This window comes from Gorilla gorilla, chromosome 5, assembly GCF_029281585.2.
Source record: "Gorilla gorilla gorilla isolate KB3781 chromosome 5, NHGRI_mGorGor1-v2.1_pri, whole genome shotgun sequence".
In the NCBI taxonomy this organism is placed as follows: Eukaryota; Metazoa; Chordata; class Mammalia; order Primates; family Hominidae; genus Gorilla; species Gorilla gorilla.
Genome location: NC_073229.2, coordinates 47,661,689 through 47,688,132, shown reverse-complemented (window position 1 = coordinate 47,688,132; position 26,444 = coordinate 47,661,689). Strand labels below are relative to the sequence as shown.

Below are 26,444 nucleotides of genomic sequence, written 5' to 3'. Positions count from 1 at the left end.
CTTAGACTCTTGAGTGATAAGAGTATTTTTAGAATACTGATGAGAGGACTCTTGGCTGAATGGATACTGCATATTTTGAGAATGGGGCTGGCTGCCAGAGACACATACCTGTGATGAGAAGATTGACTTATTCCATTTTGTGTTGGTATAAAGAAATGTCTAAGACTGACTAATTTATACAAACAAGGCTCATGTGGCTCAGGATTGTGATGTCTGGAAACATTTGAGCATTTAGTGAGGGCCTCAGGCTGCTTCCACTCATGGCAGAAGGCAAAGGGAAGCTGGTATGTGCAGAGATCACAACAGAGGAACAGAGAGAGTAGGAAGTTACCAGGCGCTTTTTAACAACTAGCTCTCTTGGAAAATAATGGAGCAACAATTCATTCACTCCAGAGAGAGGGCAGTATCTCTCTATTCATAAAAGATTGGTCCCCATGACCCAAACAGCACCCATTAGGCCCCGCATCCCACAGTGGCCATCAGATTTTAACATGAGGTATCAAGGGATAAATATTTATATCATTGCATCCTGTCCCTAGCCAGCCAAAGCTCTTGTTCTTCTAACATTGCAAAACACAATAATCTTCTCCCAATTGTCCCAAATGTGTTAGGTTGTTCCAGCATCAACTCAAAATTCCAGAGTCTCATCTGAGACTCAAGGTAAGTTCTTATAGCTTTGAGCCTGTAAAATTTTAAAAAAATGTTATTTACTTCTAAAATATTAATACACCAGTGGAAGAGACATTTATTATGTATTTCCATTCCAAAAGGAATAAATGGGCCAAAAGAAATGAATGCAGTGTCCTCACAGGCTGAAACTCATCATAGCAGACATTAATACTTAAAGCTCTAAAATAATCTCCTTTGACTCTATATTTTGAATCCTGAGCATGTTGGTTGGTGCAAGTGCTGGGCTCACAATGCCATTTGCAGCCCCACATTTATGGCTTTGCTGAACATAATCCATATAGCTGCTCTCATGGGTGAAAATTGAATGCCTGCGGCTTTTCCAGGCTGAGCTTGCACATTGCCAGTGGCTCTACCATTTAGTAGTCCTGGCAGGGGTCCTGCTCCTGCAACTCCACTAGGAATTGTCCTGGGTATTAAATTTCCCCGTTAAATATCAGTTCCAGTTTTGGGTCATTTCTTTGCTCACACATATGTGCTTAGGCTATTACAAGCAGCCAGGCCAAATCTTGAATGCTATGCCGCTTAGAAATTTCTTCCATCAGATACCCTTAATCATCACTCTCATGTTCAAAGTTTCACAGATCCCTAGGGAGGGGGCAGAATGCCTCCAAGTTCTTTGCCAGTGCATAACAAAAGTGACCTTTCCTCTAGGTCCCAATAAGTTCCTCATCTCCAAGTGAGACCTCATCAGCCTGGACTCTGTTGTCCATATCACTATCAGCATTTTGGTCACAACAACTTAACAAATCTCTAGGAAGCTCCAAATTTTCCCTCATTTTCTTGTCTTCTGAACTCTCCAAACTCTTCCAACCTCTGCCTGTTACCCAGTTCCAAAGCCATTTCCACATTTTCAGCTACGTTTATAGCAATACCCAACTCCCGGTGCCAATTTTCTGAATTAGTTGATCCTCACAATGTTATAAAGAAATACCTGAGAGTTCGTAATTTATAAAGAGGTTAAATTGGCTCGTGGTTCTGCAGGCTATACAGGAAGTATGATTCTGGCATCTGCTTAACCTTTGAGAGGGCCTCAGAAAACTTTCAATCATGCTGAAAGGTTAAGGGGAAGCAGGCATGACTGACATGCCTGGAGTAGGAGGGAGAGACAGCAGGGAGGTGCCACACACTTTCAAACACCAGATCTTGTGAGAACTATCACAAGAACAGCATCAAAGAGATGGTTCTAAACCACTCATGGAGGATCCACCCCCATAAGCAAATCACCTCCCATCAGGAGCCACCTCCAACATTAGGGATTACAAGTGGATATGGGATTTGGGTGGAGACACAGATCCAAATGATATTAGGGGTCATGGTGGACATGAAGGTGTGCTGGTCTCCCCACTTCTCTTCTGTTACCAGGGACATAGACACATTCAGACGCCTTGGCAGAAAAAAAAAACCAGAGGCCCTTGAAGTCTCAAAGAGAAGCCATGAGCAAACGTTGCATCTTAGTCCCTTACAAGGCAGTGTTAGAAAAAAATAGTCACGAACAAATTCAAGTCAGTCATGGTAAGTGGTGACACTGAACATCCCACCACACATTGAAAAATTCCAAATCAAAGACTCTCTAGAGCCTAGTTGTGTCCTATCTGGCCCAACTCCTCCTTCACTTCAGTCCTTCTAAGGTGTCACTTTTACAAGCCTTGAGAGACACATCAGAGCCCTGGGTACTGTTCCCATTTGGGGTGGAACAAAAACAAAATCTGGTCAGAGCCCACAGGTGATGTGACTAAAGGAGGAATTGTGGGGTGGGTGTGTCCCCCCATGGGCTCCTGTCTACATTATCCCAAGGATCTCAGGGATCACTCTCCCACCCCTACCACACTTACATGAAGGCTGAGCATAGCTGCCTCCTTTTCCATATGAGGAAAGAAAACAACCTGTGAGAGGCCAGGGAGGAAGCAGGGCATGAGATCCTAGAGGAGTTTCCAGAACTGTGACTGCAGACCCAGGTCAGGATCAGGAAACCTGAGGGAAGAGGATGTGTTGAAGCTGGACCAATTGTCCTCCTGAGGTCTGTCCTCAGCAGGGACATTCCCCTGACCAGTGACTGCTGGGAGTCAGATTCCCATGACCACAGTCAAGGTGATAAATTTGTCCTTCAATTTCACAGGTGCTTTACCAAAGAGTAATAATTGACAGGGCATCTGAGCAGGGTAAATGTGTGTGGAGATGGTGCCTCACAACTAGGCAGGAAATGAGCCAACTTCCATCTGGAGCTTGAAATCCACCTATGGAAGAAGAAAACTCGGAGCTCACCCCTTTCCTACCTGGGCTCTTATTCCTCCACATCACAGCAGCGACCACAGCTCCTGGGACTACAGCACCAAGAACAACCAGGACAGTAATGATGCCCACGATGGGGAATGTGGGCTGGGAAGATGGCCCTAAGAAAGGAGGGGAACATGAGGGGCCCTGACCCCCAGGCCTCAGCCTTGACCCTGCTGAAGGGCTCCAGAAGGACTCCTGCTTTCCCTGAGAAGAGACATGACCCCTCATTTGTCTCCTTACCCACCTCAGGGTGAGGCGCTCTGGCAGCCCCTCGTGCTGCACATGGCATGTGTAACTCTACTTCTTTCCAGAAGACACCACCACAGCTGCCCACTTCTGGAAGATTCTGTACCCTGCAGGTCTGGTCCCCACAAGCTCTGCATCCTGAATTTTGTCTTCCCCATCCCGCTACCAGGTCAGTGTGATCTCCACAGGGTAGAAGCCCAGGGCCCAGCACCTCAGGGTGGCCTCGTGGTCGGAGATGAGGTGGTGGATCACGTGTGTCTTTGGGGTATCTGAGGGGAAGAGTCAGAAAATTGAAGCACTTTGCATTACTCATGGGATACTCCAGCAGCACCCATGTGACCATCCTGAGAATAGATGGGACACCTGGGGTGGGGAAGGAAGCACAGAACCCAGACCCCAGCCTGGACACAGGCACCTAGGATAATCTCCTATTCTTTGGAAAGTTCTAGTGTCTGAGGCGGGAACAGAGAATTCTGGTCTTGACCCAAGTGGAGGCCAAGGGACTCAGAAGAGCTCAATCAGACCAACAGATACACATTGAGTGGGAGGCAGATAACAAAAGCTGAAAGGAATATTCCTGGTGCCCAAGGCTGCTGCGGGGTCAAAGGGGACTGCTAATCAGTATTCCAGGGATTGTCTTCCCCTCCTTTCCCTCAGAGACTTCGTCCTTTAATTGTCTCAGAATGCAGGGCCGGCCCTCAGTCACTCTCTGGTATAGGATCTGAAACCCAGGAGGACTCTTCTTCCTCAGAACAAGAGGGAGAGGGATATTTTAGCGTTGGTCCCATTTTCCTCCCTTTCTTTTGGAAGATGGGTCGGGAACATTTGCAGGAGATCAGGGAGGCGCCCCGTGGCCGCTGGTATCTGCGCACTGCAGTGTCTCCTTCCCATTCTTAAGGCCTTTGCTGAGCCACTCAGCCCACCTTCCCTGCAGGTAGGTTTTGAGCAGCTCTACATGTTCCTCCGCCAGGGCATCTGAGCCGCCTTGTCCGCTGCCGTCCAAGAGCGCAGTTCCTGGTTTAGGACGAATAACTGGCGCCGTCGTAGGGTATGTTCATACCGCGGAGGAGGCTCCAGTCCGGGTCCAGGTCACAGCTGTGTATCCATTGGAGGGTGTGAGACCCTGTCCCCGGGATTGGGATCGCAGCCACTGAGCCCCGCCTCTACCCCAACCAACTCCCGGGGATTTGGGCCTGAACTGAAAATGGAATCCGGTATAGGCGCCTGGGGGTCTTGTCCGGTCGAGGGTCTCCGCGTGTCCCGCAGCCTCAGGGTGTGTCTCTGATTGTGCTATAGTGGGTAGCACAATCTTGGTAACCCCTAAATGACCACGAATCTAATTTGTAAAAGAGGTGATTTTTGGACCTTTTACATATAAATATGTGTAAAGGCATTGCAATTAGACTCAAGAAGCTAAGTTTTACTTTCCCAGACTATGTATCTGTAACTCTGGTCCGTTGTATTTTTAAATTATTTTTATTTCATAGTCCTGAGTTTGTGTGCGCGAGTCCAGGACATCTCGATACAAAGCACAATGTGTTACCGCATATTGCAACCAGGAGCCTGTACAGAATTTAATCACCTCAAAATTGCAAGTGCTCAATGCAGCCAAGGTGCCCTTCACCAGTGCTCATGCACTGCCTTTATTTATTTATTTATTTATTTATTTATTTATTTATTTATTTATTTCTAGGCAGGGTGTCACTCTGTTACCTTGGCTGGAGTGCAGTGGCGTGCTCATGACTCACTGTAGCCTCGACCTCCTGGGATCATGCGACCAATGCTCCTCCCTCAGCCTCCCAAGTAGCTGGCACCACAGGCTTGTGCCACCACTCCTGGCTAATTTTTCTAAAAAAAATATTTGTAAGGATGAGGTCTCCCTATGTTGCTATGGCTGGTCTTGAACTCCTGGGCTCAAGCGATCCTCAGCCTCCCGCAATGCTGGTATTACAGGCATGAGCCACAATGGCTGACCCATGCACCTGCCTATTTTTATGAATTATTCACATATAAGCTATGTGCATATTTTATTGGGACACTTGGTATTCTTTTTTAACCTGTTTATCTTAGGGAGGCAATTAGTTTTTGGACAGCCGCATAGAATGTATTAAAGGCCAAGGCGTAAGTAACACTGCGTCAGGCTCTGCGGATAAATGCATTAAAAATCTATAAAACACTGTGTTTAAGTCTGAGAATTCCATTGCTTTAGAATTCTTTCTCTCTGTTCCTTTACCTCATCTCCTGCTTCTCCAGCCCTTCTCTCTGTCCCTGTCATCCCTCAGGCCCTCCTCTCCCCTTAGTCTCCAATACCCTGTCACTACTGAATTGTGGCCCTAGCTCTGTCCCCTCACCTTCTGCCCATGACTGTTTCCCCAACAGTGGTCCGCAATCCTGCTAATGTGAGTCAGATTGTGTCATTTCTTCACTTAAAACACTCCAATGGCTCCATCTCACTCTCAAGAAGCCTCTAGAATGGAAGGCACAAGCACAGGGGCTTTGGGTTGTTTTGATCAAAGTTGTGTCTGCAGCATATAAAAGCATATCTGGCACATAGTAGGCACTAAGTTAATTTTTGTTGAATGAATGAATGAAATATGATTGTGATAAAAATTGTATCACACAAAAATCACAAAATGAAAAATGCAAAGCAAGTTAGGAAACATTTGGTTTTATGCAACTACTATGCATATCAGTTCCTAAATTCATTCCAGTGGAGAAAATGTCATATGTTTAGCTATTGAATCTGTTTATTAATTTTCTGTTAGTCCATAACCAATTACCACAAACTTAGTGGCTTAAGACAGCACCCATTTATTTGTCTACATTTCCTTCATCAGAAATCCAGGCCTAGTGTGAGAGATTCTTTGTTCAGGGTTTCACAAAGCTGTATGCTCATCTTAAGATTGGAGTTCTCCCCCAAGCTTATATAGAACTCTTTGGCAGAATTCGGTTTCTGGCAATTTTCGTAGGACTGAAGTCCTTATTCCCTTCAAGCTATCAGAGTAGAGAGTGGGGAGGACTTCTAATTCCTATTGGCCACCAGTGTTCTTTGCCCATGATCCCTCCATTTTCAAAGCCCACAGTGGAGGAAGCCCCTCACACTGAATCCCTCTACACTGTGAGTCTCTATTCTCAGGAAGAACCCAGTCCTTTTCAGAGCTTACCCGATTCGGACAGTGCATGCAGGATAATCCCCATCTTAAAGCCAACTGACGGGGGACCTTAAATATATCTGCAAAACCCCTTCACAGCAGCACCTGCATTAATGTCAACTGAGTAACTGGGGTAACCTGAGTAACCAAGGGTGGTTATTGCGGTGTCATCATAGAATCAGCCTAGCATAGCCTGGATCTTCCTTTTGTGTTTAAATAGAACATACAAGTTGAAGATCAAAAAATAGATCTTTGTTAATGATAATAAAATATATCTTATATAGCCATGGAAATTTTTCTTAAATATTAAAAGCAAATGACATGTTTAATAGCTTATAATCAATTTAGAGCAAATGAAAAAGTTCAATGACAAGTCACCTAAAACTTAGCAGCTCAAATCAACAAATATTTGTCATCTGGCACAGTTCTCAATGGTCAGGAATCCAGGAGAGGTTTCTCTGAGTGCTTCTGGCTCAGGGCCTCTCACAACATTGCAGTCTAGTTGTCTTCCAGGGCTTAATTGTCTGAGGGCTCAAATGGACCAGGGGATTCACAGGACAGAAGAATCTCTCACATGGCTGTTGGAAGAGGCTTCAGGTTCTTATTATTTGGTCCCAGGAGGCCTTACTCCTAGTCACATGGGCCTTTCCACAGGCCTGCTTATGACACAGCAGCCGGCTTCCCCCAGGGCTCATGATCCCAGAGAAAGAGAGAACCAAAGTAGAAGCTGCAGTGAGTCTTACGTTCTACACCCAGAGTCACGGACTATTATGTCAGCATTACTCTATCAGTTAGAAGTGAGTCATTAAGTCCAGTCCACACTCACAGGGAGGGAATGAAGCTGCACCTCTGGAAAGGAGCAATATCAAAGAATTTATATGCATGTTAAGAGCAAAATTAACATTATTGTTTCAGGATTTTGTAAATCAAATACTTCTTGTATCTGACTAATTTTCTTTCATACTTTAAAATTCTTTTTTGTAAAGTGATGATTAAAAATTTGAGACAGAGAAAAGAGATACAACAATATCTCAGATTTTTTGCAAATGCCTTTAATATTAATATTCTCTTTGACAAGTTGCAACAAAGTTGAGAAAATACAGTAGCTAGATCAAAGAGTACCAAGACTTTGGTGCCTTATACCAATGCCTTTATAATCATAACCACCTTTGTTTTTCCTCAGAAGTTTCTAATTCAGTTTAAGAATGCCCAAAATGCCAATTTTCTGACTCAAGCAGCTACAAAAACATTTGCTTAATCAGGGTGTTTTGCACTTAGAAAAATGTGAGTCTCACATCTGTGTCTATACACCAGCTTAGCATCATGACAATGATTTGGTTTGATGTGGTAGGTGGAAATGGTTAACTCCAATCTAGGAACAAGATTTTTCAACAACTGGCTATTCAGTGGGCGTCCTATGATCCGTTTAACATCTTTCACTGTTTTTTAATTAGATGTGGTAGAAGTGATTTTGACTTCAGTATGATTCTGAAAAATACTGTTATTTTGTGCTTCTAACATTGCTTTAAAAGCAGCTCTTTCGTGTTTTCCATTCTTATTGCTATTTCATCACTAGTTATTCCTTTATGTCTTTTCATTTAATTTATTTTGCTCAACGATGCTTTTTTACTATTGTGTAAAAGTTTAATTCACTTGTATGTGTGGTAAAATGTGAGCAACATTCAAATTCTCAAATTCTTTGCAAGATACAATTGCCTTGCACATCAGATTGAACATTGTGTATCAGAAAATGTGGAGAGTTGCCAATTAGCAAAGGATCAAATGACCTATTTCTAGCCAAGGCTATTTTTCATGGCATCCTGGTCCTCTCTGTCACATGGCTCCTTACAATTGGCTGTGGCTGGTTTTTTGTTTTTGTGGGTTTTTTTGTTGTTGTTTTTTGAGATGGAGTCTCCCTCTGTTGCCCAGGCTGGAGTGCAGTGGCACAATCTCAGCTCACTGCAACCTCCGCCTTCTGGGTTCAAGCAATTCTCCTGCCTCAGCCTCCTGAGTAGCTGAGATTACAGGCGCCTGCCACCACGCCCAGCTAATTTTTGTAGTTTTAGTAGAGACAGGGTTTCACCATGTTGGTCAGGCTGGTCTCGAACTCCTGATCTCATGATCCACCGGCCTTGACTTCCCAAAGTGCTGGTATCACAGATGTTAGCCACCGTGCCCGGCCAGCTGTGGCTTTGTTTTACCATGAGTAGTTATCGCTAAGGATCCTTGTGATGAACGTTGGTATTTTCTTTTCTCCAAATAATCAATCAGGAATGGCACACAAGATGCATTTTTTAAAATGTCACTTTAAAGATTTGTGGGCCAGGAGTGGTGGCTCATGCCTGTAATCCCAGCAATTTGGTAGGCCAAAGTGGGTGGATCACCTGAGGTCAGGAGTTCGAGACCAGCATGGTCAACATGGTGAAACCTGTCTCTACTAAAAATACAAAAATTAGCCAGGAGTGGTGGTGCATGCCTGTAATCCCAGCTACTTGGGAGGCTGAGGCAGGAGAATCCCTTGAACCCAGGAGGCAGAGGTTGCAGTGAGCTGAGATCACACCACTGCACTCCAGCCTAGGCGACAAGAGTGAGACTCTAAATAAATATAGATGAATGAAAAATTAAATAATGTTTTATGATCAAGTAACTAACTACCTGGACATCCCCTCCAGGCCTAAGAAACAGAACCTATGAAGCCACCCTAGGCTGTTGTCCAATCCTATCCCCCAAAAGGAGCCTGTATCTTGAGTCTTGTATTTACTATTCCTTTGCATTGTCACTAAAGATTTTTACAATAAGTATGTATAAAATCACAGTTTGACTGTTTTCTTTTGAACTTCTCCATACAGAGAACTCACACTATATGTATTCTTCGGTGATGCATGTTATGTGTAGGAGAGTTATCTCTAATGTTGGAGGGTGCTTTTCCTTTTAATTCTTTTTTTTTTTTTTTCGAGATGGAGTTTCGCTCTTGTTGCCCAGGCTGGAGTGCAGGGGCACGATCTCAGCTCACTACAACCTCTGCCTCCTGGGTTCAAGCGATTCTCCTGTCTCAACCTCCCAGTAGCAGGGATTACATGTGCCTACCACCATGCCCGGCTAATTTTTGTATTTTTAGTAGAGACCGGGTTTCAACATGTTGGTCAGGCTGGTCTCGAACTCTTGATCTCACCTAGTCTGCCTGCCATGGCCTCCCAGAGTGCTGGGATTACAGGCGTGAGCCACCATGCCCGCCTTCATTCATTTTTACTGCTAAAGTTTTACTTTTTACGAGTATACCACAATTCTGTTAATTCCCATTTATATATATATGATTGTTTCCAGTTTTTGCCATAAACATTAGTGTACATGTCTCCTGGACACATAGCCAAGAATATCCCCAGAGTGTATGATCAGGAGCAGATAGTGGGATTATATGGTGTATGGACATTAATCATACTAGATAAGGCTAATTGATTTCCCAAGTGCTTGTACCAAGAATGGGAAAGAGCTCATGTTGCTCATGTGCTCTGAAAACAGTTGAAGGTGGAGATTAAATGTTTGTTTTTGTTTTTGTTTTTGTTTTTATTATTATTATACTTTAAGTTTTAGGGTACATGTGCACAATGTGCAGGTTAGTTACCTATGTATATATGCTGGTGCGCTGCACCCACTAACTCGTCATCTAGCGTTAGGTATATCTCCCAATGCTATCCCTCCCCCCTCTCCCCACCCCACAACAGTCCCCAGAGTGTGATGTTCCCCTTCCTGTGTCTATGTGTTCTCATTGTTCAATTCCCACTTATGAGTGAGAATATGCGGTGTTTGGTTTTTTGTTCTTGCGATAGTTTACTGAGAATGATGATTTCCAGTTTCATCCATGTCCCTACAAAGGACATGAACTCATCATTTTTTATGGCTGCATAGTATTCCGTGGTGTATATGTGCCACATTTTCTTAATCCAGTCTATCATTGTTGGACATTTGGTTTGGTTCCAAGTCTTTGCTATTGTGAATAATGCCGCAATAAACATACGTGTGCATGTGTCTTTATAGCAGCATGATTTATAGTCCTTTGGGTATATACCCAGTAATGGGATGGCTGGGTCAAATAGTTTATCTAGTTCTAGATCCCTGAGGAATCGCCACACTGACTTCCACAATGGTTGAACTAGTTTACAGTCCCACCAACAGTGTAAAGTGTTCCTATTTCTCCACATCCTCTCCAGCACCTGTTGTTTCCTGACTTTTTAATGATTGCCATTCTAACTGGCGTGAGATGGTATCTCATTGTGGTTTTGATTTGCATTTCTCTGATGGCCAGTGATGGTGAGCATTTTTTCATGTGTTTTTTGTCTGCATAAATGTCTTCTTTTGAGAAGTGTCTGTTCATGTCCTTTGCCCACTTTTTGATGGGGTTGTTTGTTTTTTTCTTGTAAATTTGTTGGAGTTCATTGTAGATTCTGGATATTAGCCCTTTGACAGATGAGTAGGTTGCGAAAATTTTCTCCCATTTTGTAGGTTGCCTGTTCACTCTGATGGTAGTTTCTTTTGCTGTGCAGAAGCTCTTGAATTTAATTAGATCCAATTTGTCAATTTTGGTTTTGTTACCATTGCTTTTGGTGTTTTAGACATGAAGTCCTTGCCCATGCCTATGTCCTGAATGGTAATGCCTAGGTTTTCTTCTAGGGTTTTTATGGTTTTAGGTCTAACATTTAAGTCTTTAATCCATCTTGAATTGATTTTTGTATAAGGTGTAAGGAAGGGATCCAGTTTCAGCTTTCTACATATGGCTAGCCAGTTTTCCCAGCACCATTTATTAAATAGGGAATCCTTTCCTCATTGCTTGTTTTTCTCAGATTTGTCAAAGATCAGATAGTTGTAGATATGCGGCATTATTTCTGAGGGCTCTGTTCTGTTCCATTGATCTATATCTCTGTTTTGGTACTAGTACCATGCTGTTTTGGTTACTGTAGCCTTGTAGTATAGTTTGAAGTCAGGTAGTGTGATGCCTCCAGCTTTGTTCTTTTGGCTCAGGATTGACTTGGTGATGCGGGCTCTTCTTTGGTTCCATATGAACTTTAAAGTAGTTTTTTCCAATTCTGTGAAGAAAGTCATTGGTAGCTTCATGAGGATGGCATTGAATCTGTAAATTACCTTGGGCAGTATGGCCATTTTCACGATTTTGATTCTTCTACCCATGAGCATGGAATGTTCTTCCATTTGTTTGTATCCTCTTTTATTTCCTTGAGGAGTGGTTTGTAGTTCTCCTTGAAGAGTTCCTTCACGTCCCTTGTAAGTTGGATTCCTAGGTATTTTATTCTCTTTGAAGCAATTGTGAATGGGAGTTCACTCATGATTTGGCTCTCTGTTTGCCTGTTGTTGGTGTATAAGAATGCTTCTGATTTTTGTACATTGATTTTGTATCCTGAGACTTTGCTGAAGTTGCTTATCAGCTTAAGGAGATTTTGGGCTGAGACAATGGGGTTTTCTAGATATACAATCATGTCATCTGCAAACAGGGACAATTTGACTTCCTCTTTTCCTAATTGAATACCCTTTATTTCCTTCTCCTGCCTAATTGCCCTGGCCAGAACTTCCAGCACTATGTTGAATAGGAGTGGTGAGAGAGGGCATCCCTGTCTTGTGCCAGTTTTCAAAGGGAATGCTTCCAGTTTTTGCCCATTCAGTATGATATTGGCTATGGGTTTGTCATAGATAGCTCTTATTATTTTGAGATACATCCCATCAATACCTAATTTATTGAGAGTTTTTTAGCATGAAGGGTTGTTGAATTTTGTCAAAGGCCTTTTCTGCATCTATTGAGATAATCATCTGGTTTTTGTCTTTGGTTCTGTTTATATGCTGGATTACATTTATTGATTTGTGTATATTGAACCAGCCATGCATCCCAGGGATGAAGCCCACTTGATCATGGTGGATAAGCTTTTTGATGTGCTGCTGGATTCGGTTTGCCGGTATTTTATTGAGGATTTTTGCATCAATGTTCGTCAAGGATATTGGTCTAAAATTCTCTTTTTTGGTCATGTCTCTGCCCGGCTTTGGTATCAGGTTGATGCTGGCCTCATAAAATGAGTTAGGGAAGATTCCCTCTTTTTCTATTGATTGGAATAGTTTCAGAAGGAATGGTACCAGTTCCTCCTTGTACTTCTGGTAGAATTCGGCTGTGAATCCATCTGGTCCTGGACTCTTTTTGGTTGGTAAGCTATTGATTATTGCCACAATTTCAGCTCCTGTTATTGGTCTATTCAGAGATTCAACTTCTTCCTGGTTTGGTCTTGGGAGAGTGTATGTGTCGAGGAATTTATCTATTTCTTCTAGATTTTCTAGTTTATTTGCATAGAGGTGTTTGTAGTATTCTCTGATGGTAGTTTGCATTTCTGTGGGATCGGTGTTGATATCCCCTTTATCATTTTTTATTGCGTCTATTTGATTCTTCTCTCTTTTTTTCTTTATTAGTCTTGCTAGCGGTCTGTCAATTTTGTTGATCCTTTCAAAAAACCAGCTCCTGGATTCATTAATTTTTTGAAGGGTTTTTTTGTGTCTCTATTTCCTTCAGTTGTGCTCTGATTTTAGTTATTTCTTGCCTTCTGGTACCTTTTGAATGTGTTTGCTCTTGCTTTTCTAGTTCTTTTAATTGTGATGTTAGGGTGTCAATTTTGGATCTTTCCTGCTTTCTCTTGTGGGCATTTAGTGCTATAAATTTCCCTCTACACACTGCTTTGAATGTGTCCCAGAGATTCTGGTATGTTGTGTCTTTGTTCTCATTGGTTTCAAAGAACATCTTTATTTCTGTCTTCATTTCGTTATGTACCCAGTAGTCATTCAGGAGCAGGTTGTTCAGTTTCCATGTAGTTGAGCGGTTTTGAGTGAGATTCTTAATCCTGAGTTCTAGTTTGATTGCACTGTGGCCTGAGAGATAGTTTGTTATAATTTCTATTCTTTTACATTTGCTGAGGAGAGCTTTACTTCCAAGTATGTGGTCAATTTTGGAATAGGTGTGGTGTGGTGCTGAAAAAAATGTATATTCTGTTGATTTGGGGTGGAGAGTTCTGTAGATGTCTATTATGTCTGCTTGGTGCAGAGCTGAGTTCAATTCCTGGGTATCCTTGTTGACTTTCTGTCTCGTTGATCTGTCTAATGTTGACAGTGGGACGTTAAAGTCTCCCATTATTAATGTGTGGGAGTCTAAGTCTCTTTGTAGGTCACTCAGTACTTGCTTTATGAATCTGGGTGCTCCTGTATTGGGTGCATATATATTTAGGATAGTTAGCTCTTCTTGTTGAATTGATCCCTTTACCATTATGTAATGGCCTTCTTTGTCTCTTTTGATCTTTGTTGGTTTAAAGTCTGTTTTATCAGACACTAGGATTGCAACTCCTGCCTTTTTTTGTTTTCCATTTGCTTGGTAGATCTTCCTCCATCCTTTTATTTTGAGCCTATGTGTGTCTCTGCACATGAGATGGGTTTCCTGAATACAGCACACTGATGGGTCTTGACTCTTTATCCAATTTGCCAGTCTGTGTCTTTTAATTGGAGCATTTAGTCCGTTTAAATTTAAAGTTAATATTGTTATGTGTGAATTTGATCCTGTCATTATGATGTTAGCTGGTTATTTTGCTCGTTAGTTGATGCAGTTTCTTCCTAGTCTTGATGGTCTTTACATTTTAGCATGAATTTGCAGCGGCTGGTACCGGTTGTTCCTTTCCATGTTTAGTGCTTCCTTCAGGAGCTCTTTTAGGGCAGGCCTGGTGGTGACAAAATCTCTCAGCATTTGCTTGTCTATAAAGTATTTTATTTCTCCTTCACTTATGAAGCTTAGTTTGGCTGGATATGAAATTCTGGGTTGAAAATTCTTTTCTTTAAGAATGTTGAATATTGGCCCCCACTCTCTTCTGGCTTGTAGAGTTTCTGTCGAGAGATCAGCTGTTAGTCTGATGGGCTTCCCTTTGAGGGTAACCCGACCTTTCTCTCTGGCTGCCCTTAACATTTTTTCCTTCATTTCAACTTTGGTGAATCTGACAATTATGTGTCTTGGTGTTGCTCTTCTCGAGGAGTATCTCTGTGGCGTTCTCTGTATTTCCTGAATCTGAACGTTGGCCTGCCTTGCTAGATTGGGGAAGTTCTCCTGAATAATATGCTGCAGAGTGTTTTCCAACTTGGTTCCATTCTCCCCATAACTTTCAGGTACACCAATCAGACGGAGATTTGGTCTTTTCACATAGTCCAATATTTCTTGGAGGCTTTGTTCGTTTCTTTTTAGCTTTTTTCTCTAAACTTCCCTTTTCACTTCATTTGATTCATTTCATCTTCCATCGCTGATACCCTGTCTTCCAGTTGATCGCATCGGCTCCTGAGGCTTCTGCATTCTTCACGTAGTTCTCGAGCCTTGGTTTTCAGCTCCATCAGCTCCTTTAAGCACTTCTCTGTATTGGTTATTGTAGTTATATATTCTTCTATATTTTTTTCAAAGTTTTCAACTTCTTTGCCTTTGGTTTGAATTTCCTCCTGTAGCTTGGAGTAATTTGATCATCTGAAGCCTTCTTCTCTCAGCTCGTCAAAGTCATTCTCCATCCAGCTTTGTTCCGTTGCTGGTGAGGAGCTGCGTTCCTTTGGAGGAGGAGAGGCGCTCTGCTTTTTAGAGTTTCCAGTTTTTCTGCTCTGTTTTTTCCCCATCTTTGTGGTTTTATCTACTTTTGGTCTTTGATGATGGTGATGTACAGATGGGTTTTTGGTGTGGATGTCCTTTCTGTTTGTTAGTTTTCCTTCTAACAGACAGGACCCTCAGCTGCAGGTCTGTTGGAGTACCCAGCTGTGTGAGGTGTCAGTCTGCCCCTGCTGGCAGGGGCCTTCCAGTTAGGCTGCTCAGGGGTCAGGGGTCAGGGACCCACTTGAGGAGGCAGTCTGCCTGTTCTCAGATCTCCAGCTGCGTGCTGGGAGAACCACTGCTCTCTTCAAAGCTGTCAGACAGGGACATTTAAGTCTGCAGAGGTTACTGCTGTCTTTTTGTTTGTCTGTGCCCTGCCCCCAGAGGTGGAGCCTACAGAGGCAGGCAGGCCTCCTTGAGCTGTGGTGGGTTCCACTCAGTTCGAGCTTCCAGGCTGCTTTGTTTACCTCAGCAAGCCTGGGCAATGGTGGGCGCCCTCCCCCCGCCCCAGCCTTGCTGCTGCTTTGCAGTTTGATCTCAGACTGCTGTGCTAGCAATCAGAGAGACTCCATGGGCTTAGGACCCTCCGAGCCAAGTGCGGGATATAATCTCCTGGTGCGCCATTTTTTAAGCCTGTCGGAAAAGCGCAGCATTTGGGTGGGAGTGACCTCATTTTCCAGGTGCCGTCTGTCGCCCCTTTCTTTGACTAGGACAGGGAACTCCCTGACCCCTTGCACTTCCTGAGTGAGGCAATGCCTCGCCCTGCTTCTGCTCGCGCACGGTGCACGCACCCAGTGACCTGCGCCCACTGTCTGCCACTCCCTAGTGAGATGAACCTGGTACCTCAGATGGAAATGCAGAAATCACCCGTCTTCTGTGTCGCTCACACTGGGAGCTGTAGACCAGAGCTCTTCCTATTCGGCCATCTTGGCTTCTCCGAGATTAAATGTTAAATGCCACTGTCTTGGCTACAGAATCACCCTAGGCATTTTTTCATATTCCATTAATCACTTCCTTTTCTTTACTTTTATCCTATAATTTATGGCATTATACTTTTAGCATAAGATTGAAATAATGCTTCCTTTTAGCCTAACCACATAGAGTTTGTGAAAAAATGGAGGGAGGGAGAAAGCTCTGAGGGAGAAAAGGAGGAAAGAAGGAAGGAAGACAGAGAAAGGCAAAATAAAAATTTTCAAAAAATAGAGGGAAATGACTGGAAACAGCAAGTATGGCTAACATTAGTAAAATGCAAGAAATTAAAAGAGATGTAGATAATATCCATAGAATAATAGAATCTTAAGAAAGCCTTAATAGTTATTAACTGCTGTGTCACAAACTACCTCAAAATTTAGTGGCTTAATGCAACAAATACCTGTTTACTCAAAGAGATACTAAATACACAAGTAAAATCAATTCTATGGGGGTGGCAGAAGTTGGATAAAGAGATGGATTTTACAGTTGGAATAAGTAAGAGTTATTGGTGTGCACATGGCAATGCTTTTTAGTCCAAGTCCTCCAAGGAGCAGACGCCAAGATGAGCTTAAAGTCTACGGCATCTTATGAGGGGACACACCTGTAAGGGAATATGGGAAGCGAGCCAGAAATCCCTGGAAAAGGCGGCAGACCACGATGCAAGTGTGACCCCAAGTGCTGGACAGAAGGAGACAAGGTTTGTTTGATGCATTCTAGAACACAGGCAATCTAAGGAGGGTTCAGCAAGGCCATGGAGGAGTCCTCCAGCCACAGTTGGCCATCAGAGGAGTCCCATGTCTCCCAGGAATGGCCTGCCTTAGTGTGCCTGCTGTGACTGGTCACTGGCTGGGAACAGCCCATGGGAAGCATGGCCTCTGCTCCAATGCTACTGAGGATATCAGAGCACAGGAGCACAGCCTTAGGAGATTACCCAGGAGTGTGACTCAATCCTTCCTTCCTGAGGGTCTGGGCTCTTGAATATGAAACTTTCTCAGGCTGGGTTGCTGGATGCTTCTTCTCACACTTAACAATGGGACAAGGGGAACCAGGAGGTCCCCAACTGGACCTCTGGTTTCCACACACTTCTGCTGCCCTCATTGTGTGATAGCAGCCCTGCCTCCTCCTCTTCTCCCCTGCTTGTCTCTGGGAACATTCTTTTCAAAATTCCCTGAGGGCAACCATAATGTGTAGTTCCATGGACTCTCATTTGTCTTCTTGCCAGTGTGCCCCCTTTGGGAAACCAGGACCTCCTACCCTGCAGAGTCCAGATTTTGGAAGTAAGAAGTGCAAAATCACCCTGGGGGTGAATACAAGGGATGAGACATGGAGCCATACCTGCTTCAACTTATTGGTTTTTAGACCCATGTATTCTTCCTTCTGAAAACGTAGAACCATAGAGACATGTTTGATTCAATACATGCACCACATTCTGAAAGATGGCACCCATTCCTCAGAGGGTTTCATCTAAGCTGGTACTGAGTTGTGCCTGTAGAGACCTGTCCATGGCTCTGTGTGGCTGGCAGCAGGTGCAGGTGGTGATATGACAAGAGGCTCCCATGGTCATGGCCCATGCTTCATCCCCTTCCCTATAAGGTGTGTCCCACAGGCAGATAATGTACTGAAATTCTGAGCCAGTGGATCAGGAATGCGAATAGTGGTGCTGGCTGAGGGTCTGAGAGCAGAGAGGAAAACCACACCACATCGAATAGGTGCCTATCCCTGTGAGGATGAACCCCTGGCCCTTCCAGGATAGATGGGGCTCAAGCTGTTCAACTTGTCACTTAGGGGCTAGTCAGTTACCTGAAGAAATAGTGCCATATGGGGCCCATCATAGGTCTGTAATGCTCACAAGCAGAGTATTCAGAGGAAGCAGCAGCTGGATGGTTCTTGGTAGGGTGGAGTCAGTGCTGCTGGACCCACTTGTAGCCTCCTTCCTGCCACTGTGGTTATCCACTTATCAGTCCTTGCTGTCAGACCTGGGCTGATTCATGATACGGACTGGCTAACTTCAATTTATCTTAAATTTTTTTGTTATTCAGGGCCATATCAGGGCTGGGTGTTTTCTGTGTGTGTTAACATGGAATTGAGGCTCAACCCACATGGACCATTTCCATCTCATGATAGATGCCGCTGGGCCTGTCCAATCTATGACTCTGTGGGTCACATAGAAGCCAATACACATGGGCACTTGGAGTCACATGGTTGCTTGGTGTCCCATGCTCAAGCATTCTATCTTATCAGGGCCAGTAACATGCTAAAAATTGCTTCTAACAGGGAGCTTATTTTCCTACTGTGGATTCCATGGCCTGACTCCTGATCCCAGGCCCTCCATTCTGACTCTCCCACTGATGCTTGGTTCAGCTCCATGCTGCATCTTTCCCCACACTGCCACCTCCAGCACCAGGGGTCTGAGGGTTGGTGACTGATTGCACCACAGCCTGGGTCTGCTGCAGTTTCTTTTCCTGTCCAGGCCGCACTCAAAGCTGGCCTCCTCCTCTATCACCCAGAGTGTCAGCCAAAGCAATAAACTTAGATGTGGAATGTAGTGTTGCCAGAACCCAGAGAGGCTTGCCAGGTAGTGTGCGTCCTTCCTTCTGGTGAGGATGCAAGATGCAAGTGTGTCTTTTACTTTGGAGGGGACAGCCCTGCATGCCCATAACCACTGGACCCATAACACTTCACTGCAGTGGCCACTCTTGAAGCTCTGTAAGGTTTATCTTCACCTTCTGTAGTGCACGTTTTGCCAAGGAATTCAGCGTACTTTCCTCCTCTTCCTCATGAATCCCGATCTATGTGATATTGCCAATGAAATGAAGAGATTTAGTATTCTGTGAGATGTCTGATTTGTCCAGGTCTCTTAAGGCGATATTTATAGAAGGTTGAGGAGTTAAGGTAGCCCTGAGGCAAGCTATCAATAAATGTATTATAAATCCGATGTGAATGTGAATCATTCCATATCTATTTTCTAAATGGAATGGGAGGGAATGCACTCACCAAATCTACAGCTGCTTGCCATGTGCCTGAGGCCTTATTAATCTCCCCAAGCAGTGATATCCAGCCAGCATGGCAGCTGCAATCAGGACTCCTACTTGGTCAAGTCTGGAGAAATTCCATTCATTCTCTATCAGGCTTCTTCAGGGACAGATTGCTGAATTATATGGAGATAACAGGCAATCCCAACACCACCCCCCATCCTTCAGCTCGCTAATGGCAGTGCCACACCTACAATACCTGTAGTATCCTCCACAAGACCCACCCTGGGGCACAATATTGCTTCTGGCTTGGCTGGGATGAGGGAAATTTTAGAGGATTCCCTTTGGGCTTCAGCACAATGAAAGCCCTTACTCTCCAGACTAGGGACACAGTGTGGGGGTGACTCCCTTTGCCAGTGCATCAAGGCCAATTATGCATGTGGAGAATGGGGAGATAACCAGGACTGGGTTTATGGACCCAGTGGTCCCACTGTGGGCCATAATGTGTCCAGGTTTATTTCCTGGCCTCTGTAAGCCCCACTGTGGATTCTGAATCTGAAGCTTGGCTGAAGTCCAGGAATTGAGACTGGGATCATGACTTTGTATTTGGTCAAACACCCTCGGCCTCCTGCTCCTTGATTCTTGCATTCCCAGCATAGTTATGAAGCAGTGCCCTTGCTGGCTGCCCATCTGTTCTGACCCTGAGACACCACCTTTTATTAACCTTCCCCACAACTCCTTGAGGGTCGAGCCCCCTTGGCTGCTACTCTGGGTTCTCACAGTAACAGTGCCCTCTATCTTTTACAGGACGCTGCAAAGGAGGGTTCCTAAAGCATTCACTCCTGATTCTCAGGGAGGTGGGTGCACTCACTCCAGGTTAGGTCTACCACAGATAAGCAAAAAAGTCCTCACATTCAAAACTGTCCTGGGCCACATTCAGCCCACGAGCAACGGGTTACCAAGCTTGCATCTAGAACGTATGCACCACAACGCCAGAAATTTTTCTGTTTTTACTTTAACGATGCTTTCTAAATGCAAAAGCAGTCATATCCCTAGCAGACAACAAATGTCAGTTGAATGAATGATCACTGTAGAGCACCTCCCTATTCTAAAGGCAATATCTTTATTAACGTAGCCACAGGGCAAATGCTGTTTTGTGGCAGCTAACGAACATCAGTTCACGCAGACATCGATGCCCCTGTGCTTTTCTCACCAGGGCTGCTTGTGTATCCTCCCTCCCTCCCTCATCCCACAACAACCCTCCTGCACACTTTAACACAAAACCATATTTTTCTCTTCAGGAACAATAACCCTAGCCTTATGGGTACAATTTTCCGACCACATATGAATGTAAATTAGACTCTGCTTTATAAATCCATGAGTTTGGGTTGGAGCCAGCACTGGGATTACTACAACTCAGGGCAGGAAGAAGAGTAGGAGAGCAGAAGAGGAGTTCCAACAGAAAGTTACCTACGATGAGAAACTATTGGACCCCTCCTCTCTGCAAATTTCAGAATCTGCTTCCTTTAAAAAGATTGAAGACAAGATGGAAAATACAATCCAGGAAAGAGCCCTGGGAGGAGGGCAAGATCTGGACAGGTCTGAAAATTTGTCTTTTGATACCACAAGGAGATTTGTATGCAGGGACCACCCTAGGTGACATCCAACTCCCTGTGATCACAGATCGTGGTGGGACAAGGTTCTACTGAAGGACCAACGACAATGAAGGCGCAAAGATGACTCAGCTGGGCAGTGACCACATAAAGCCCATAGTGGCCTGAGCACCCACTTGGCACAGCCCCATCTACTCTCCTCCCCTGCAACAAATCAGCACAAGAAACACGTGGACTCTGGAAGGTTCTCATGTGTTCCATTTATTTTGTCTCTCAAATTTTAGGAATCTTCTCCTTTAATTAACTCATCAACCTCTCATGGCAAGAATTTGAAAAAGTAAATGTATACTCTAATTTCAATAGGGAAGTAAGAAGTTACAGCTCAGCACACATAAAGTTGAGACAGAGATGGAGACATCTCAGCCCCACCTCTCTGGAACAGAAAAGATGATTGGGGAGGGAACACAGGTCAGTGTGGGGAAGAGGGTCATGGTGAAGGAGGGTGTGGGTTGGTCTCCTCACCTCCTCACAGTATGCCTACAGGAACACAGACACATTCAGGTGCCTTTGCAGAAAGAAAGTCAGGGTTCTTGAAGTCACAAAGGGAAGGCGTGAACAAATCTTGCCTCTCAGTCCCACACAAGGCAGCTGTCTCACACTATAGAAAAAATATTCATGACCAAATTCATATCTGTCACAGTGATGGATGACACTTTAGCAGCCCATCGCATGCTCAAAACATCAAATTCAAAGAACCCCATAGCACAGCTGTGTCCACTGTTCCCCCCAACACCCCCCCGCACATCAGGCCCCCTAGGGTCTCACCTTTCAAGCCGTGAGAGACACATCAGAGCCCTGGGCACTGTCGCTGCCTGGAGTAGAACAAAAACAGGCCCTGGTCAGATCCGAGAGGAGATGTGGCAAGAGGAGGAACTGTGGGGTGGGTGAGCTCCCCCATGGGCTCCCAAACACAATATCCCAACAATCTCGGAGATCAGCCTCCTTCATACTTACTTGCAGCCTGAGAGTAGCTCCCTCCTTTTCTACCTGTGGGAAGAAAATGTCCTGTGAGATGCCAGAAAGAAGCCAGGGCCATAAGGTCCTAGAGGAACCTCCAAGTCTTGGACCCCAGAGAAGTTTCCAGAAATGTGTGACTGTAGACCCAGGGTGGGATTAGGAAACATGAGGAAAACAGGTGTGGGTCCTGGACCAACCGCCCTCCTGAGGTCTGTCCTCAGCAGGGACCTTCCCCTGTGACTTCTGACTGCTGAGATCAGGTCCCATCACCACAGTTATCAAGGTGATAAATCTGTCCTTCATTGTCACAGGTGTTTTACGAAAGAGTAAGTGCTGGCACACAGAGCCCAGGCTGGGTCGGCCCATGAGTGTGGATGGTGCTTCCCAGTAACGAGGCAGGGCACACTTCTACCTGGGGCTTGGAACCCTCAGTGAGACAAGAAATCTCAGACCCGACCCTTCACCCCTTCCCCACCTGAGCTCTTCTTCCTCCACATCATAGCAGCGACCACAGCTCCAGTGATCACAGCTCCAAGAAGAACCAGGCCAGCAATGATGCCCACGATGGGGATGGTGGGCTGGGAAGACGGCTCTGGGAAAAGAGGGGAAGGTGAGGGGCCCTGACCCTGCTAAAGGTCTCCAGAGAGGCTCCAGCTTTCCCTAAGAGACATGACACCCCCATCTCTCTCCTTACCCCATCTCAGGGTGAGGGGCTTGGGCAGACCCTCATGCTGCACATGGCAGGTGTATCTCTGCTCCTTTCCAGAAGGCACCACCACAGCCGCCCACTTCTGGAAGGTCCCATCCCCTCCAGGCCTGGTCTCCACGAGCTCCGTGTCCTGGGTCTGGTCCTCTCCATCCCGCTGCCAGGTCAGTGTGATCTCCGCAGGGTAGAAGCCCAGGGCCCAGCACCTCAGGGTGGCCTCATGGTCAGAGACAGGGTGGTGAGTCATATGTGTCTTGGGGGGGTCTGACGGGAAGAGTCAGAACATTCAGGCATTTTGCATCTGTCATGGGACACTCCACTAGCACGCATGTGGCCATCTTGAGAATGGACAGGACATCTGGGATGGGGAAGGGAGCACAGAACCCAGACACCAGCCTGGACACAGACACCTGGGATAATCTCCTACTACGTGGAAAATTCTATTCCCTGAGGAGGGAACAGCGACTTCTGGTCCTGACCTGAGTGGAGGCTGAGGGACTCAGAAGTGCTGGACTCAGACCCCCACACACATTGAGTGTGAAGCAGAGAACGAGGCCTGAGAGGAAAAGTAATGGGGCCCAAGGCTGCTGCAGGTGTCAAAAGGAACCCCTGATCAGTATTCGAGGGATCGTCTTCCCGTCATTCCCTCAGAGATTTTATCCCTTAATTGCGTCTTCCCGTCATTGCCTCAGAGATTTTATCCCTTAATTGTGTCAGAGAGCAGGGTGGAACCTCAGAGTCACTCTCTGGTACAGGATCTGGAAACCCAGGAGGATTCCCCTCCCTCAGGACCAGAGGGAGGGCGATATTACAGTGTTGGTCCCATTTGTCTCCCCTCCTTGTGGGAGAACAGCCCGGGAGATCTACAGGCGATCAGGGAGGCGCCCCGTGGCCCCTGGTACCCGTGCGCTGCAGCGTCTCCTTCCCGTTCTCCAGGTGTCTGCGGAGCCACTCCACGCACGTGCCCTCCATGTAGGCTCTCAACCGCTCCGCCTCACGGGCCGCCTCCCACTTGCGCTGGGTGATCTGAGCCGCCATGTCTGCCGCGGTCCAAGAGCGCAGGTCCTCGTTCAGGGTGATGTAATCCTTGCCGTCGTAAGCGTCCTGCAGGTACCCGCGGAGGAAGCGCCCGTCCGGCCCCACTTCGCAGCCATACATTCTCTGGATGGTGTGAGACCCTGGCCCCGCCTCCGCGGTCAGCCTAGTCCCCCGAACCACGCCCGGCCCCGACCAACCCGCGGGGATTCTGGCCTAAACTGAAAAACGAAACCGAGTAAAGGCGCCCGGGCCTCTCCTGGGTCAAGGGTCTCGGGGTCCCGCGGCTTCGGGGTGGATCTCGGACCCGGAGACTCGGGGCGACCCGGGCCGTCCTTGGGGGAAGGGGAGGGGTCGTGACCTGCGCTCCGGGCCGGGGTCACTCACCGCCCTCGCTCTGGTTGTAGTAGCCGCGCAGGGTCTCCAGATCCACTCGGTCAGTCTGTGCTTGGGCCTTGTAGATCTGTGTGTTCCGGTCCCAATACTCCGGCCCCTCCCGCTCCATCCACGGCGCTCGCGGCTCCTCTCTCGGACTCGCGTCGTCGCTGTCGAACCGCACGAACTGCGTATCGTCCACGTAGCCGACGGAGATGAAGCGGGGCTCCCCGCGGCCGGGCCGGGACATGGTGGTGTAGAAATACCTCATGGAGTGGGAGCCTGGGGGCGAGGAGGGGCTGAGACCCGCCCGACCCTCCTCCCGGCGCGGCTCCCCGGGTCCTGCGCCCCCTCCGGGAAGGCCCCTCGCTCCTCCCCGCAAAGGTTATTTCCCTCCCGACCCCGCACTCACCCGCCCACGTCCGGGTCAGGGCCAGGGTCCCCGAGAGTAGCAGGAGGAGGGTTCGGGGCGCCACGACCGCCATCCTCGGCGTCTGGGGAGAATCTGAGGCCGGGTGGGTGCCTGGGGACTTTAGAACCGGGACCGCGATGACACTGATTGGCTTCTCTAGAAACCCGACACCCAATGGCAGTGAGAACTGGGTCCGCGTCGTGAGTATCTAGGAAGAAGGACCCGACGCAGGTTGTGAGAAGAGGAGAAACTGCGGAGATGGGGAATCCCCAACGCTGGGCCTCCTCAATCCATACACCGCCTTAGGGGCCTGAGACCCTGAGAGCCACGCCTGGGGCCCTGGGACTTCGCCCTGACCCCGCTCCTCCTGTGACAAGCGCTCTGTCTCAGTGTTTCCCTGAGTCTTGGCCCAGGAGCTGTCTGAGAAACCAGGAAGAAACCCTCTGCAAGGGCCCTGTCCCTCTCCTTTCACTTTTCATCCCGGAATCTCCGTCCCTGAACTGGACTCCCTGCCTCCCACTCCTTACCTGCCCACCTGGACTCTTCTAGAAGAAAACTCACCCACGGAGCTTGGTGACAGAGAGTGAGCTTGCTCTGGGAATGGAGGTGTAGGTTTTTGTTGTTGTTGTTTTTGTTGTTTTTAATCGCGAAAAGTTGCACCTGAGTGCATGAGACAGAATAGAGACCAGTTTGCTCTTTGTTTATTAAATACATTGGGTAGCAGAATCTTGGTAACCCCTGAATGATCAGGAATCTAATAGGTAAAAAGTTTGATTTTGGCCCCTTGATGTATAAATGTGTCCAAAAGCGTTACAACAGGACTCACAAAGCTACTAAGTTTCATTTTCCTAGACAATGTATCTGTGACTCCTGCTTGTCTTATTTTAAATTTACCATCATTCCATAGCTCTGAGTTTCTGTGTGAGTCCAGGACATCTCCTCAATACAAAGTAGTACACTGTATTACTATATGTTGCAATCAGGAGTCAGTACAGACTTTATTCACCTCAAAGTTGCAACTGTTCAATGCAGTCACAATGCCCCTCACTAGTGCTCATGCACTGCCTGTTTTTAGGAAGAATTCACTTTTAAGTGTTGTGTATATTTTATAGGAACATTTAGTATTTTTTAAACCTGATTAACTTAAAAAACAATTGGTTTTTAGGCAGACCCACACAAGGTATTAAAGGCCAACTGTCAAGGACACCCTGTGAGACTCTGTAGATGCATGTATTAAAATCCATAAAACAATCTATTTAAACCTAAAATTCTGCTGCTTTCGAATTCTTTCCTCTGCTCCTTTTCCTCACCTCCTGCTTCTCCAGCCCTTCCCTCCATCCCTCTCATCCTTCAGGCCCTCCTCTCCCTTTTGTTCCCACCACACTGTCACTCGTGAATTGTGACACTAGCACTGTCCCATGACCTGCTATGTGACTGTTCTCTCCACAGTGGTCCTGCTCCTGTGAGTCGGAGTGTGTCATTTCTCCACTTAAAACACTCCAGTGTCTCCACCTCGGTCTTGTGAAGCTTCTGGAGTGTCAGGCACTTGAGCATATGAGGGGATACCTGGTTCATTGTAGGGACAAAATTAATTTTTGTTGACTCAATGGATGAAATATGAGTGTATTAAATTGCATCACAGATAATCATAAAATGTAAAACACTGAAAAAGTTCAGAAAGATTTTATTTTATGCAACTAGTGTGTATATCAATTCATCAATTTATTTGTGCACTACCACGCCTGGCGAAACAACACCCATTTATCTGTTTATAGTTCCTTGGTCAGAAATCTGGGCAAGATGTGGATAGAATCTCTGTTCTGGGCTTCCAAAAGCTGTGTTTTCATTTTGAATCCTCCTTCAGGCTTACACAGAGGTGGTGGAATGCAGTTTCTGGCAGTTGTAAGACTGAGGCCCCTGTTCCTTGCTGGCTGTCAATGTAGAGAACAGGGAGGGCTGTGCTCAATTCCTGGGGCTCACCAGCGTTCTTTCCTACACAGCCCCTTCATTTTCATTTTCTTTTCTTTTCTTTTCTTTTCTTTTCTTTTTTTTTTTTTGAGACAGAGTCTCGCTCTGTCGCCCAGGCTAGAGTGCGGTGGTGCAATCTTAGCTCACTGCGAGTTCCGCCTCCCAGTTTCACGCCATTCTCCTGTCGCAGCCTCCCAAGTAGCTGGGACTACAGGCGATGGCCACTATGCTTGGCTACTTTTTTTTTTTTTTGTATTTTTAGTAGAAACAAGGTTTCACCATGTTAGACAGGATCATCTCGATCTCCTGACCTTGTGATCCGCCCACTTTGGCCTCCCAAAGTGCTGCGATTACAGGTGTGAGCC

The 26,444-nt window shown here is 46.0% G+C and overlaps 2 protein-coding genes across 2 annotated transcripts in view; one reads left to right on the top strand and one right to left on the bottom strand.

Annotated features, from left to right (window-relative positions):
- Nucleotides 1–26,444, top strand: part of LOC109027174 (uncharacterized) — a 115,534-nt gene that overhangs the window by 14,844 nt on the left and 74,246 nt on the right. The gene's annotated exons all lie outside the window — the stretch shown is intronic.
- On the bottom strand, nt 20,812–24,199 carry LOC101141279 (class I histocompatibility antigen, Gogo-A*0501 alpha chain-like). The gene is given in 8 exon segments (XM_063707092.1): nt 20,812–21,224; nt 21,392–21,438; nt 21,581–21,613; nt 22,059–22,175; nt 22,278–22,553; nt 23,192–23,467; nt 23,712–24,063; nt 24,065–24,199. Coding segments are annotated over 7 exon segments (1,218 nt in total). The 5' UTR covers nt 24,185–24,199; the 3' UTR covers nt 20,812–21,224; nt 21,392–21,394.